At 35.7% G+C, this 15,957-nt stretch overlaps 1 protein-coding gene across 2 annotated transcripts; it reads right to left on the reverse strand.

The window, feature by feature from the left end:
• Positions 1–1,490: 1,490 nt before the first annotated feature.
• On the reverse strand, positions 1,491–15,678 carry LOC126829539 (sodium/hydrogen exchanger 9B2). Of its 2 annotated transcripts, XM_050559484.2 has the most exons (11): positions 15,494–15,678; positions 11,426–11,842; positions 10,918–11,005; positions 8,338–8,520; positions 7,279–7,454; positions 6,260–6,366; positions 5,477–5,638; positions 4,798–4,906; positions 3,996–4,132; positions 3,170–3,247; positions 1,492–2,012 (listed from the first exon to the last, which is right to left on the reverse strand). In XM_050559484.2, exons 2-11 carry the CDS (start codon positions 11,790–11,792, stop codon positions 1,800–1,802), a joined length of 1,620 nt encoding a protein of 539 aa, XP_050415441.1. In that variant the 5' UTR covers positions 11,793–11,842; positions 15,494–15,678; the 3' UTR covers positions 1,492–1,799. The 2 variants fall into 2 exon arrangements, with proteins under 2 accessions (XP_050415442.1, XP_050415441.1); XM_050559485.2 differs by lacking the exon at positions 11,426–11,842 and having other exon boundaries at positions 1,491–2,012.
• Between the last annotated feature and the right edge of the window lie 279 nt (positions 15,679–15,957).

Raw genomic sequence — 15,957 nt, forward strand, 5'->3', positions numbered from 1 at the left:
TTTACTTGATAATCGAGATATGTAGATGGAGTTAACGCCTGTCAATCAAACGATCGGCCAAGGTAAAGGCACATTTCACTACCATTTCTAGTCAAATATTACAACGATGATAACTATGTTCAGAATAAAGTAATTTGACTGAAATTTTCAATATATTCTTTTTTCATCATCTACTTTTGAACATTTATAGCAAGAATGGCCAATTCTCTATAAAAAAATCTCCCATAATGTATCTTTAATCCAATTTTGAAATATTAAATGGAATTTTAAAATGAATACCCGGTGTTTTATGGGGAGGCAATCGAAACACGTTATATTTGCGGTAGCTGTTACGACGTGTAAATTATTGTAAAATAACAATACACCATGAAATATCAATATCGATATAATTACCTCAATTAATGGAATTCATTTATTCCATTAACTATGTATATTTACACACGTAACATCTTTGTTTGACCTTATACAAGATGATTGTATATCCCAATTATTTTTGGTATCATTTATGTCATCAACGGAATAAAATGGTCTTAACGTCCTACTTTTTTATAAACAATATTTTTATTTCATAATCGCTGGGGTTTTTAAGACAGCATCGTGTTGCGTTCACACGTACTATAAGCCAAACCAGTTTAACTATTCTGACCTCTTCGGTCGGAGGTTAGAGTTAACTACGCATGGGTAGCTTCATATTCTTTATTCGGTTCTCGCACGCTTTCGATAACATTGGCACCGTCTGACCCCAATATTTTCACAGGAATATAACTAACTGCGTACTGCGCATGCTCGAAGCAAGCTGGAGCTGTTTTTTTTTAAGCCAACCCATTCAGACGGCTAAGATGAACCAGTTTAAAATAAAAAGCCTTCTCGAAAAAAGGTCGCCGGCAGGGGTTTTTAAACTGGTTTATTTGCCCCACATTTGCGTTCAGACACTTAAGTTAAACTGGTTTAACGATCCCGGTTTTTTTTTAAACCAGTTCAACTTAAGCGTCTGAACGGGCTATATATTAAAACCCTCTCCCTGTCAGATATATATACATGTATTTACATTGTCATGCTTTACTGCAAACAGTGACTTCCCGTCTGCTGTAGAATTCCGACTGCCAAGGATTCTGTTACGTGCACGCCAGTGTGGACACTGGACCTCAGGTTTTCGTCCCATATCTGAACGACTACCAGACCATCCGCCCTGCACCCTGATCGAATCCTGGACGCCCTAATTTGTGAGACGCCATCAAGAAAATCTCAACCAAATAATAAATCCTTAACAGTTGATTAAATGAAAAACAAATTGTCGGAATATTCCACTTTTTTGCGATTTCTATTATAATATAAATTCATCCCGACCTCAATATTAGAACATAGACTACTTTTCTTTGGTGTACAAAACAAAACAAACACAATATATCTCTTGTAGTTATTGATTTACTAAGATATGATATATTTTTGGAAAAACAAAACTTATTACTTTCACATGACCTATATTGGAAGTAGATTATAGGATTATGATGCATGTTGTGGGTATGTACATATGCATATAAGTATAATGCATTAAACAATATGAAATTAGGGAGTCTAAATTTATATATAGTAATTTGATAATGAAATCAAAAGCCATTCATTAGATTTTGCAAACACCGACAAAAACAAACCAATCCATGTCGGTGCCACTTTCTTTAGCCCGTACACAATGAATCCGAAGTATTTTTGATTCAATTGCATTAAATTATGTTCACGGATTTGGTTTGATTCGCCATTTTGCCAGAATAAAGAAAATCCCCAGAGACAACCAGTTTATATCAACAATTGGAATCGGGGTCTGTCTTTGAGGTTATAAGGGAATTGCTTAGTTCATATTTTTTCTCCTTTTCCTCCAGTGGATCAGGAATATCTTCGCTTAATTCAGTTTCGTCCGTGCCGCTCTTTTTAAGTAATAACGGAGCACTAGTTGCAATGCCCGCTGCTCCAATGGGCGCCGTTATCAGAATTGATAATACAGCAATCGTGAGAATCTAAAATAGAATAAATATTGCTTTTATAAAAAATGTTTTAAATAAATACCTTAGTTTTTTAATAGAATATTAACAAGGTTTTAGTCGATGAAGCCAAACAGTTCATATCAATGATGAACATAAAGACTTGATTGTCGCGATTGATAAAATATCTTCTATGTTTATAAATAAAGATCATTTTAAACTTTAGATAACCTTAATTCCAACAATAGATTGATAACGATAACATATGTACTAGAATTCTCTCTTAAAGAGCTGACAGTTCTCGCTATAATAGTTAACAAGAAGGTACTGAAACGGGAATATGTTGAAAATTTCAGTTAAATCACTTCATTCTGAGCCGAGTTATTGGCTTTAGAAGAACAGTGTAGCTTCGATTGTCACTGCTACCGTTATTACGATAATAAACAAAGTCTAGATTATCCATTTTAAAATTAAATCATTAACTGTCAATTGTATTTAAATCCGTTGAAAATCTTAAGTATCCCATTTCATCGAGAGTTGATTATGGTCTTGGTAAGTTAAAAAAAAAATGTTTAATCAATAATCTATATAACATTTAAGTCCTAAAGAAAGGCCAATGGTTAGATTTAGCTCTTGAATGCATCTTTTTAAAAGCTTTTACATGCCTCCGTACAAACGCCACTCTAAATTACACAAACTAAATACATTTGGCCTGTATACTAAACACAACACCACTTTTAAGGTTGTGGGAATAAGGTGTGAGGGGCGGGGTTCATTTATTAAGGGTATGCAAAATATTTCTAAAAGTTCATCGCGAGTAGCTACCATCATTGCATATCATACGAAAGTTACGATGTCAACTGTATACATCATATTCTGAAAGTTAAGCTGTCTGCACCACTTGAGAGCAGACAGGAAGCTTATTGACCGACATTTTTATTTATAAATAGACGATTTCAGTCGAAAACACTAATACCTCGAGAATTCGAGAAGTATGTATTCTGCTTCGAATTAATAAAATCGAAAATGTTTATTTACTTTCTGTGTTTATGAAAGACGCAAAGCGAATTAGACCCACATTACACATTACAAAATAGAAACGGATGAGCCACCCTCTGGTTCATATTGCCACCATAATTCATTGATTGCACTCTATCATATTACGGCATAAATTTTGTTTCAAAATGACTTACATTCGTTGCAAAATCAATAATTTCATCGCTAGCCCCTTTAGCTCGTGCTGTGTCTAGGGCAACTGGACCAATAGCTGCCTAAAATATAATATAAAATACAACCATTTTTTTTAGCATGCACTAGATATTACACCCGGCTTAACGCTTCATCAAATATACTTAAAGATTAAAGATGTTCGATTACGAATCGAACCCGAATCATACTTAAAGATTAAAGATGTTCGATTACGAATCGAACCCGAATCATCTCTTCCTCCTATCATAACCGAACTGATTTTGGGCCGATTTTTAAAATTCGATCGGAATCGTATTAGAAGTCTAATGCACAGATCGTCATTCGGCATGAAGATTTCGGCAAATCACGAAGCGAAATACATCACATATGCAAGATTTCGTTTCCATTTTTCTAATTATTTAGGGGGTGGATTGGGGTGTTCTGAATATTTGACTACTACAGAGTTTGATTTTTATAACTTATTTTGTAAGACACCTCGATCAGCAATGAACTTTTCTCGGTCTCTTTTTTTTTAGTCAGAATTTTGTCCTTTCGGATTGGCGATTGCCTCACAAATAACAACCAGTACTTAGATATGAAATATATTTCTGTGCAGTATAAATGTTGGTTGAAACCAAAATGAAATGAAATGAGATTTAACGTCATAGTTTTTTTTACCCCGACTGGGCTAATGAAGACGGGGACTGGAACCAAGTAACTACACATTCCAAGACCAGTTAATTCAGACATTAACATATACACCCTCAAACAATGCAAGTGAATACGCAAAATATTGATAAAAGAACTTTGTGTTTACACCCCTTTTCCTACCTGAACAGTAGCTTTGGGTAACCAGGAAACTGTCAAAAATAACTTCTCTTTAATACTAAAATTCATTCCATAAGCCGAGAAAAATGTTACTATGAGACGAAAAACAAGACCAACAAATAACGTGAGCATACCAAGAGCTGAAAAAAACAAACGAAAAATTTAAATATTTAAATAAAGAACCATTGAATTTGTAAACTGTATAATTTTACACCAGGAAGTAATTTTATAACCAAACCGAGGCTATCCCATAAGCTTCTGTACCAAAAGTTCAGTTAAATAACATGGTGCCATACCATTTATAGACTTTAACGTCAAAAGAAGAATCTTAAAATTAATACGAAAATTATCCGTATCATGAAGGTCATTAATAGAAAACTACGCGAATTGATTGAAGGCTTCAAAATTTGTCCTGTTTCCGATCATGCAAATACTTTAAGTCTTTGATCAATGGTTTAGAGTTATGGATACACGTATGGATAACTATAGTTGGGTACGTGCAACCTAAATGACCTTAAAATGTAACATAACTGCTTAAAGATTAATCCCACATTCTGATCGTGTCATAAATAAAGAAAAAATCAAGGCATTGTTTTATCTCCGAATCCGGCTGTCTTTACATATAGTGTAAAATCAATATCTATACACTATATTTTGAAGTATTTAATCATAATGTTTTGTTTTTTCTATTCATAAAAAAATATTTATTGATAATTAACCGATTAATCTATGAAATCATTTCAATAAATACCCGTTCTTATGAGAAAAATCAATATTTAATAGACTAGAGAAGAAGCATACTTACCAACATTTCCACTTTGTAAATTTTCAATAGATACGGCGTTACCAATGAGTCCAAATAGTAAAGGTTGAAATACTTGCCAACATTTAGCTAAAGCCGGTTTAATTGGGTACTGAAAGAATCGATGAATTAATGTTTAACGTCCTACTTTTCAGCCCTAATGAAGACGAGCATACACCATGCAGTGTGCTATGGGGAAGATTTTGTCCGGCTAGCGGCATATCCGCCTAATTTCGAAAATTACTTCTCTTTGATTTTAAAAATGAGTACGATCCTTTGCACTGACACTCTAAAAAAATCATGAGCATTATTTACGAAAGCTATAATATTTCACATTTCTTTTACTGATCATGAATTAGAATTGAGTATGAAAAGGCCTTATCCTTCTTACCAAAAAATAAATATATTTTAAAAAATCCAGTATCCAAAATAACAGTATATAACAATGTATTTTTCACGACAATTCCTTAAACTCCATGAAAACCACTAAATATCTGTATGACGCGTAAATTGAAACGTCTATATCTTTACGGCGATTATTTATTTGATTCGTGTTTAATTTGCAAACATTAAATTGAACATTCCCAGTGTAACTAGTCAAAACCAAATAGACCCCGAAAAGCACTAATGTCGCTTTAAATTCTGAAATCAATATATGAATTGTTGTACATGGAGAACTTACATGATCTTCCCAGCCACGCGCCCTCCATCCTATTCCAGCAACAAAAGCCATCGTTAGTGTCCCAAGAGCTCCAGCACCTGGGAATTTAACAACACGAAACCCAAAGGTAGCCAACATCCCCAAGGATAAAATTAATATCAATCGGTACATTAATAAATTTTTCTGGAAAAAAAGCAAACAAATATACAATTATTTAAGAATCTATGATCATTAAGAAACTTGTATTAGGATATACGAGCTTCAATAAATATGAAATAGAAAAATATTTATATTGTACATGTAGATGAAAAAAAGAACAAAATCTCGCAGGATCGGTCATAAGGACGTGCTTGATTGTCGAAATACAATCAGTTTATGCTCTAAAGATTTTCTGATTCGAAACATCGGTATTTGAATCTGTAGGTCCGCCTGATGGTGTTGATTATTTCAATTCAAGATGGCGATTATTCACCAAGGAACACGCCACTAAATCAAATGAGAAATTCCCACAAGGACAACATAAGGGTAGTAAAACACGTTGAGTCTTGACACAAACAAGTGACAACTCCGTCAAAAGCACCGACCGAGGTACGTACACTAATCATAGCCCTAACCATAACACATAATTCCCGCGTTAATGAATTTTCCGTCTGCAAATAACCTCCCCCACTGAACTGGAAATAGAAACCACATTCCCGGATTCGTAAAATACACACAGCAGCTGACATACAATAAAGACGTATCAAACAGTCGAATGTGCCTTTAGATTTGTACTTTTATTTGGATATTGAAGGAGAATCTTACACTGTTTTTATTGGGGATATACCAATTTATAACACCAACTACAACACCAAATAATATTCCAAGTACTATTTCTAGTGGACCGTGGAATATATTATACACAAGATCAGCTGAAAAATAAAATTATAGAATTCCATTAAAATTATAGGTGGGTATTTATAAAAAAACATTTAATCTTGTCTTAAATCATCTTCACAATATCCTAATTGACTTTTAACAGGGAAAAATATTAGCGAAACTCATTTGTCGTACCTATCACGACCTTTTGTTATTTATCTCTGTCAAATTCCAACTGGGACGAAATGAAATGACTTGGCTAATGAAAAGGGCATACGCTATTGAGTGTGCTGTGAGGGAAACTATGCCTGGATGACTGCACTACGACCTATTCTTTTTTCGAATTTCAACTGTCAATGTGTATACGGGGCCTCAGTTTTTCCATCCCATACGGACAACTATACGTTGTCCCTTGCCAAGCCGGAAAATCCCTATGAACTTTCTCGGCCAACATCTGGCTCGAACACGGGATTTCTAGGTTAGCTATTCAACGTCTAACTTCGCCACCATGGGTCCACAAACACGAACGACTCGACTATGTATAATTGGTATACAAGAATTCTGTAACACGGTGAAGATGATCCTAAGAGCATGGACAGGCCAAAGAGTATTTGTTGAATTGAAGCCATCGACAATGGACGCTTAGTAGAGGTCATTAATACAGACGTCTGTATTTTACTAAAGCATTTCTACCAGTGTCCGGGGCGAGAGAAATGAGTGCTAACGCCCGCTCGACACAAACTATGTCATTTCGGGATTAACAAATGCGATTAATTTCATATCAATAATTCATTTGTGTATAGGGGTCTTTAGCAGTAGGAGGCAACCGGAGGATTCGGCGAAAACCCACGAGGTTGGACATGCAAACCTACTCTTATTAGTGTTAAGAAATATAAGAAAGATTTGAAGAACCTTGGTAAATTTTCATTTTACACATTTTAAAATCATACAAGAAATTCACTTACCATTTGAGAAGGCGATTCCCAACATTACACCAAATCCACTGATTGCAAACACATCATTTAAACTACAAGCCGCTATACATAAAGTAGGTATGCCTTCTGCGACACCATATCCTTTTTCCTGTACTCCAATCATACTTGGTACCACAACAGCTGGTGATACAGCAGACAATGTAAAACTATCAACGAAACAAGGGAATAAATTGTATCAACATTTCACATCTATAAAATCATCAAAATATGAAATAACATGGAGATAAACGTTTTACTTTCCTGCGCCGCCTCGGTTAACGAAGACGACAATACGTATAATAGTGTGGGTTGAGGGAAATTTAGCCCAGGCAGCGGAGATACGACTTACTCTTATGTTGAATTGGAACTGTCAAGGGTTCTTTTACGTGCACGTTACTGTGAACGCGAAACCTCTGTTTTCTCGACCAACACCTTGAGCGAATCCGACTCCACCTACGTTATTGGACTGTACCTATTGATTGTATCCCGACCTCTTGTATATATATCATTGACATATGTAAACCAGTCAGACAAAAATCAAACCTTAATTTATGGGATTCTCTATTGGCTTGAACAAATCATAACGTCATCATACAGGTCATTGTTTATCACTATCACTTAACGTGATTTGCATTTTTTTCGGAAAATATCAAATTTCTTACAACTTAATCCATGCTTATAATTATGTACACAGATTGAATGATTATCATTTAATTGTGAAAACAAAATCAAAATACAATCACTAGATTATATCCCGGGTTTTTAACTGGCCCACAGCATAGATCGATGGAATTTTGAGTTCGTCATATCTTTGTAAATACCTTTGGACTAGAATTCCTATTAGGGATTCAACTTTGACGAGGCACTCTATATCGCTAAATTCATGCATAAAGTCTTTCAATATAAGGTCATAATTAATGGCACCATAGTATTTAGTCAAGACGTAATGATAGAGGCCATTGTCTCAATGATAATATCAAGTGATTGCAGTTAACGTCGCCCGGTAATGAAAATACTTTACAGTATAATGGTTGGCTGCTGTAAACTTACCCTATAATAAATGCCCAAATCCAAGGGAAATCCAAAGTATAATGAGCCAAAACTGCTACAGATACGGCTTCTGCGATACTCGGAACAAATGCCAACCGCAGCGCCATCCATTTGACTTTTTTCAAAGCTCTTGGATCCAGCCCTGATCCAGCCCTCACTAGGATTACTACTAAAGCAATGGTTCTGAAATAGACACATGTTTAAATCTGAAACATATAGATATATACGCAACAACAGCAAAAGAAGATATTTTAAGAATTTTCCCCACTTTTTGTCATTTATTTGTTTAGTATTTAGTGAATATCCATCAGCAGCCTCGAGTACCGAAATTACTTTGTTATGCTCTTCGTAGATAACTAAAACTAAAAGATGAATTCAAAAACCCAACCCAACCTTCATCCTTGTGGGGAAGGGGAGGGGCGAATGGTCTAAGATCTGCGCTTTAGATCGTAATGTTTGTCATTGATTCAAGTGGTGTGGTTTCGATCCCAATCTTGTATGTGACAAGGAAAAAGGTCGACTGACCAACAGAAGGGTTTTCTCTAGGTCCTCTAGTTTGCTCCCACTGCTAACGACCCCTATTACTGCAATGAAATTGAACCATTAGTCCCGAAATGTCCTAGAGTTTGTGTCGAGTGGATGTTAAACGCCAGTTTCTCTCTCCCTTCATGCAAGCGGATAATTCGACCACCATACCGAATTCGCCAATATATCTTGCATCAATAGTCTCCATCACCATCGTATTGTATTTGGGGAGGTCATACGCGGTTTTTGATCGGACTCCTGACTTGTAGCGTGGACCTAGAATTGAATCTCCAGATTCCCATTTGTTTAAGAGGTACCGCCTGTGGAAAGCACCGCAAAATTCTCTTTCCGACCATAGATAAAAATAATTACCGCATGCTTTAGTCTCAAAATAACCAAAGTATTGGATTAAAGAGAATTTAAAATGAATTCCGATTCTATCCTATTTGGTGACGTTTTCCCATTTCATTTCAGTTTATTTGACCAAAGTTTATTTAAGCGTTAACCCATACAATGACTAGTTTATACTAAATGGGCACAATTAAAGACTAAAGTAAACAAAGACTGCTTTTGGAAACTTTTCCCGCCAAATTTCCCTTGTCAGTGGTACATACCGGAGATTCTGGCTAGGAACTGCGTCAAGTCGTTCGGATGGGACGAAAAAATAAGGTTGCGTGTAATCTTGGCTTGCACCTAAAAGAACCACTAACAGTTGGAATTGTATTGCTGTCTGGGCAAAATTTCCCTCATAGTACACTGCATGGCATATACCCATCTTCATTAGCCTGATTATAGCTTGAAAGTAGGACGTTAAACGTTATTTCATTTATTCATTGTGTTTGGAAACATATTTCACCAACACAGTGCACTATATATTACAGACGAAATGTCGGGCTAATCCTTTATGTGCACAGGCTTTAATTAAATAGGATGTTTGTATTTAGACTTAACAAAAGTTTCATTTATTTCTTTGTAATGTTTTAATGAAAATGTAATGTATTACCGTATCATATTTGTATTCACATGCAATTAACTGAATTGAAATCAATTAGGCAAATAGGAAAATACATGTTTTGAAATAATAATAAATTCTTACCCGGCCATTAAATGATTAATTGATTTAGTCATTTAATTGGCATAAAACAAATAAGTTGATTTTTTATGGAATGTTTTTTTTTAACAGGATAAACATCGCTTTTTGTATCATTTTTTATATGAATTTTACTAACATTGTGTTATTTCAGTGTTTGGTATGATTATGACGCTTATGCTATAGACAGACGAACGTATTTTTTCGCCTGATCGCGGCGATTGAAATTCGCCAGGGATTTTTGACGGCCGACCACAAACGGAGACACGAGTAAATTACGTCGATCACGTGACTTGTACAAAATGGCGAAGTTATTTGCTCCTAAAACTCTGGATTCGTGACATCAAACACACAAGTCCTTTCTGCCCAAAGAATCACCAATTCTTCTTTCGTCAGACTCCACGATTCGGCAGTGGAGGCAGTCATTTTGAGATCATGTGATATCAATGATGTCTCCGACTGGCTTATGAAAATGTTTCGCGACAATATACGCTGGACCCGGGCAGACGAGCGGATATGCCGGCGAATCGATCGCCGATGTAATATATCTGACCGAACATATCTAACATGCTAATTACGGACGATCGGTCGTTCGAATGGTCGCCGAGCAGGATCGTTGTTGCCGTGAACGGGCACACGGGCGATTTTGTCGAGCTATTTTCAAAATCGGCGCGATCGGGCCAAAAAATACGCTCGTCTGCCCTAGGTGTAAGTGCACAAAATGGCCCCTTGACAGTTTAAATTCGATTCGCTGAAGGGTGGGAGGAAAAACCCCTGTAAATGTCTCTTCCCTGGGCACTGAACAAGGGTTCATATCCAAAACTAATTTAGAGTTAGTACATTGTAATTAAAAATGAACACAATGCCATGTTTGCCAAGCCTTTAATATTATTGTGCAGTTGCTATACATTGGTGCCATACGATCCCATTTTAATTAATTATAAAATAAATATATGTAAATATACCTGAGAGTTGACGCCCACACTTTATCAATTTTAGTAGCTTCGTCTATAACCGGAGCATTTCTCAAGCAAAATCCAACAAGAAGCATACCTAATAGTAATAATAAACATTTTTATACATAAAATATAATAACAAAATTTAATTAATAATTGCGTATATCTAAAATGACAAGACCGTTTTGACTAGGGTAAAAAAATGAAAGTGCGATTTAATCATAGTCTTGTTGTGCGGGTGTTATCTAAAGGGGTGAGGGTCTTTGACAGTACCCACTGACGCGATCTTATCTGTTAAAATACTATAATATAAGAATCTATAGTATAATATCGATGTGTTAGTGTCAAAATATCCCAAGGACATTGTACTCTTAAATTTCCAGTAAATTGATATCATTGTCAGCCTGTTGTTGAACCCATCACATGGATAACTGCTCTAATAATTGACAGCGAGATCAGTCGGCTACACACACATCAAGAATAACTAAACAGTTTACGTGACACAATAACAACTTACCTAGAAGAGATGGAAAGGGAGTTAACTCCACAAAAGCAGCTGCTAAAACACAAGCGTAGATGAGTATTAACAAACCGAAAAAGTTTCCTCCAGGTAATGCTTGCTCACCAGTTAAAGCCCAGAAAGTTCCCCAAATAGCTATTGCACCTATAATTTTGGTAACCCACATTGCAACTTTTCCATGTATTGGACACATAAAACTGTATTTCAGTTGGTGCCAACATCCCGAATTTTCGTTCAGTTTGTAATTTTCTGCCAAAATTGGTTTACAAAATTCCAAAATTCCGTTTTTAATTCTTTGTAACTTCGACTGGCTCTCCTGTGCATTTTGAGGCACGTTCAGTGAAGAATATGAACCGTTCTTCATCCTTCCCTCCTTCTTGATCTGACCTCTGTCTTAAACCAACTCGTTGTTCCCTTAAGAATAAATGAATCATTCAAGTGATTTAGGTGTTATGCAGTACTGGACAGGGGATATCAAATTTCCTTTAACAGAGAAGCATTACCATTATGTTAGTGGACATTATCAATCGTCCATTGTGAAAGCGAAAGGGGAGGACAGGGTAATTGCATTTCGTCCATGTTGTGTCGGCTACTTCATCTAAAATTACAGGTTTAATAGTCCAATGAAAGCTGTATATCCATCTGTCTGCATTATACTATACATGAAAATGGTGCAAGATTAATTCTAAAGTTTAATGCAAGATTAATTATAGAGTTTAAACTAACGTTACATAACCGCTTACACAATAACAACAATCGATAAACCTGTAAAATCTTTAAAATTACCCTTCGCCCTTATTTGGTTACACACAAATTAAAATGTCAAAATTAATTTACTTTTTACTAAAAATATAATTTCCGGCTAAAAGGGGAGGCGTGCGAGTGCAGTGCATATTTGTGTCGAACGACCTTAGATATATGCACTCGCACGCCTCCCCTTTTAGCCGGGAATTATATTTTTACAAGACACACCGTAAAACTGGCTTAATTAATTACAACAATAATGTTGTTTTTAGGTATCGGAAATTTAAAAAAAAAACAGTAGGTGGAGGCGGGACTGCTACCCAATACTCTGCTTTAATATCAATATGATTAATTTAAATATTGTCCCTGCCCCTGGCAAAGTGAGGTACTTTATAAATGGACCGTCATATATTTAGCTTTGGGGAGCCATAAGGGCACCCTGGCTACAACTACCAGCCAACAGCTTTGATATGCAATCTTAGACATATCCTAATATTATATCATAGTTCCCGCCAATCTTTAACGGTCCCCGAAACATTGGAAATATTCCAATAAATGTTAACATATCTACTCATATTCGCGATTCGTGCAGTTAAATAGCCAAGTGAATTGATAACATGGATTTCAAGCGTGGCTTTTCATTACTTTGTTAATTCACATAAGGTCGCACTGTTCGCAAATTCACCTAATTCGAAAGTATAAAGTAGTAACCAAAATATTTACTATGATAAGTAAGTGTAGCTATTATTTTTAGAAAATATAAATTAAATATTACCGATTATTATGACATTTATCATTAGCTTTTGACAGAGAGTATTTGCTTTATCTGATTTAAGGATTAGCACTAGTGCGCGAGTTCTGATAGATTTATAGTTTGTGACGTATGTAGTTCATACTGTACTTAGCTGGCAACAAACAATATAATGGATTCGGTCTGCGATGACGATATATGATGTTTAATTTGAAATATCCAAAAATCATAAAACCAATTTTAATCTGAACAATATTAATTTTGGAAATGACGTCACGTTCGGTGTATCGCCCGGCACTAATCGACACCGAAACACATACCCATAATATGTCCTCCCATTATATTGTTGATTGAATGAGACGAAAAACCGAAGTCCAGTGTACACATCGGCGTGAACGTAAAAGAACGCAAGACATTTGGAATTCGAAATAAGGGTAAAGGGCCGCTATCTGGCAATATATGCCTTCCCGTATGCATTAGCCAGGTAGAACAGTAGGAGGCTAAATCTGTGGTGGACGGGGGTAGCCGAATGGTTAGCACGTGCGCGCTGTATCTTAAGGTCTGTCATTGAGTCAACAGGTGTGGTTTCGATTCCCCGGCTTTACGTAACAAGGAGTAGGGTCACCTGTCAAACCTCGTGGGTTTTCTCCGGGTTCCCCCCCCCCCTGCAAAGACCCAAAAGCGCAAGCGCATTATTGAAATAAAATTGAACCATAAGTTAGTCCCAAAATGACCTAGTTTGTGTCGAGTGGACGTTAACCCATTTCTCTCTCTCTCTCTCTCTCTCTCTCTCTCTCTCTCTCTCTCTCTCTCTCTCTCTCTCCCGTGTACAACTTCTTCAGTTTGTATTATATAGTACGGACCATCTGAAGTAATGTAACTTATATTCATGTAATTTGGATGATACAGGGGAGAGAGAGATATAGGATTTAACGTCCACTCGACACAAACTAGTTCATTTCGAGATTATCAAATGGTTCAATTTTATTTCAATAATAATTCTCTTACGTACATGGATGGGTCTTGAGCAGCGGGGGGAAACGGGGGCCCGGAGAAAACCCACGAGGTTGGACAGGCGACCCTACTCCTTGTTACATACAAGCAGGAAATCAAAACACTACTTGACTCAGTGACATACCTTTAGATCTAAAGCGTGCGATTAAGACCATTATAACAGGTAGGCTATTATCCCAGGAAAATGATCCAGGGACACAAGATCAAAATCTAAAAATGAAACATCCGAAACCCAGAAATTTTCTTTTGTTTCACCGTGCGTTAACGACATTCCAAATAGATATGTTAATTATATGTGTATAATTTGTTACAAATCAAACAACGACCTGAAAACAAATGGAATGTTAAATGTTATGATAAAGCATTCAACGTCCTACTTTTCTGTACCCACCGGATCAATGGCGACACTAGACATTTTTCGGTGCCAGGACCCCAGTCAATGATCACTGACAAATTTTAAAACAAACAAATCCAATCTAATTTTTCCAATTTTCATCACTTCCCGAAAATGAATCAGTTAATCCGGACTCGCGCACAACTAATAATAACGTTGACAGAATACTCTTCGAAAGGTCGACAAAATATAATAGTTGCTGTTTTCCATAAGTATGTGACACTTGATGATTTTATTCACTTAGATTTAAAGGCTAGAAACCAAATAATTTTACCACGTGTTATATGTACTTTATAAATTCTTTAAGGTACATTGTGTAAGAATTAAATCTGTCTATTGTGGGTCTTTTTTTTGGCTTCAAATGTTATATAAACTATTATTCCGACATATATTAACATGACAAGGCCATACTCAACTCTCTAGAACATCGGGGTGGCAGATATTTAAAATTGGCTAGAACGCCAGCTACATCTTCCAACAGTTATGGCTTGGCTCAGAATATAGTAATTTGAATGAAATTTTCAATATATGTACTTTTCAGTATCTATTAGTGAACTATTGAACCAAGAACGGGCAGTTCTATATCTTATATATTGCATCTTTAAAGGGAATGTAACATTTCTAATCATTTATTTTCAAAATTACAAAGTAAGCAGGAAGTGACGTAGGCAGATCCCCTAGACAATGCGTATGTCCACGTTTCTTGTCTAGTGAGAACATACCTAGTGCTTGACATTTTAAAGAAGAATTATAACTTTGATGGCGTTGCTCGATTGGTAAAAAAAACTATTTTCGAGTTGATGTAATCGAAATTTGAGACAAGCCTGACAATCCCTATAGTTATCATTAATTTATCATTTTGTGGTTTTCGGTGTATTTTACGAACGTCAGTGAAAATATCTTATTCTAAGTAGGTCAATACAGGGGTTAAATAATTACATTTATTTTCTTGAACTTGGACCACAAGAGTTATAATTTTACTTTAAATTTTAAATGTACATTAAACCCAAACTTTAAAAGACAATCTGAATATGTTTTATCACACACAAATAAAATCAGCAATGTTTTTTTATTTTTTTTAATTTTACCTTTCTTTAAATTGTAGTCACAGATTGCAATGGAAACTATAATACATGCATATTTATCACTGAAAATGGCTTACCCGATCTGCTGTTATTTACTATATTTTCCCAATTTTCTTTCTCCAATTTCAATACCTCTTTTAGCTAGACTGTCTTGAATGAGAAATGACCGGCTATCAAGGACATCTTGTGTGATCTTTTTCGGGTGATTGACAGAATTTATACCTCACATGGTTTAAAGTTTGTAAAACTAACACCACGTGTGCAAAAACACAGCCCTTCACTGTCGTTTACACTATACGTACATATTGGTCAATTAACCAACACGATATACACGACAATCTATTGACAACCCTAAAATGCCTTTTTGTGAAAGATAATAAGATGATTACTTGATTATGATAAAACTTTTTCTTTTAAAAGAAGAAACAACAAGCAACATCTGTGATTCAAGATTTATCTGCATGGTCATTAAAGGTCATGTGCATATGTTTTAGACATTACTGGTCAAAATGGCTGAAGTAAATTCATCAATATGGTATGG

This window comes from Patella vulgata, chromosome 8 (assembly GCF_932274485.2).
Source record: "Patella vulgata chromosome 8, xgPatVulg1.2, whole genome shotgun sequence".
In the NCBI taxonomy this organism is placed as follows: Eukaryota; Metazoa; Mollusca; class Gastropoda; family Patellidae; genus Patella; species Patella vulgata.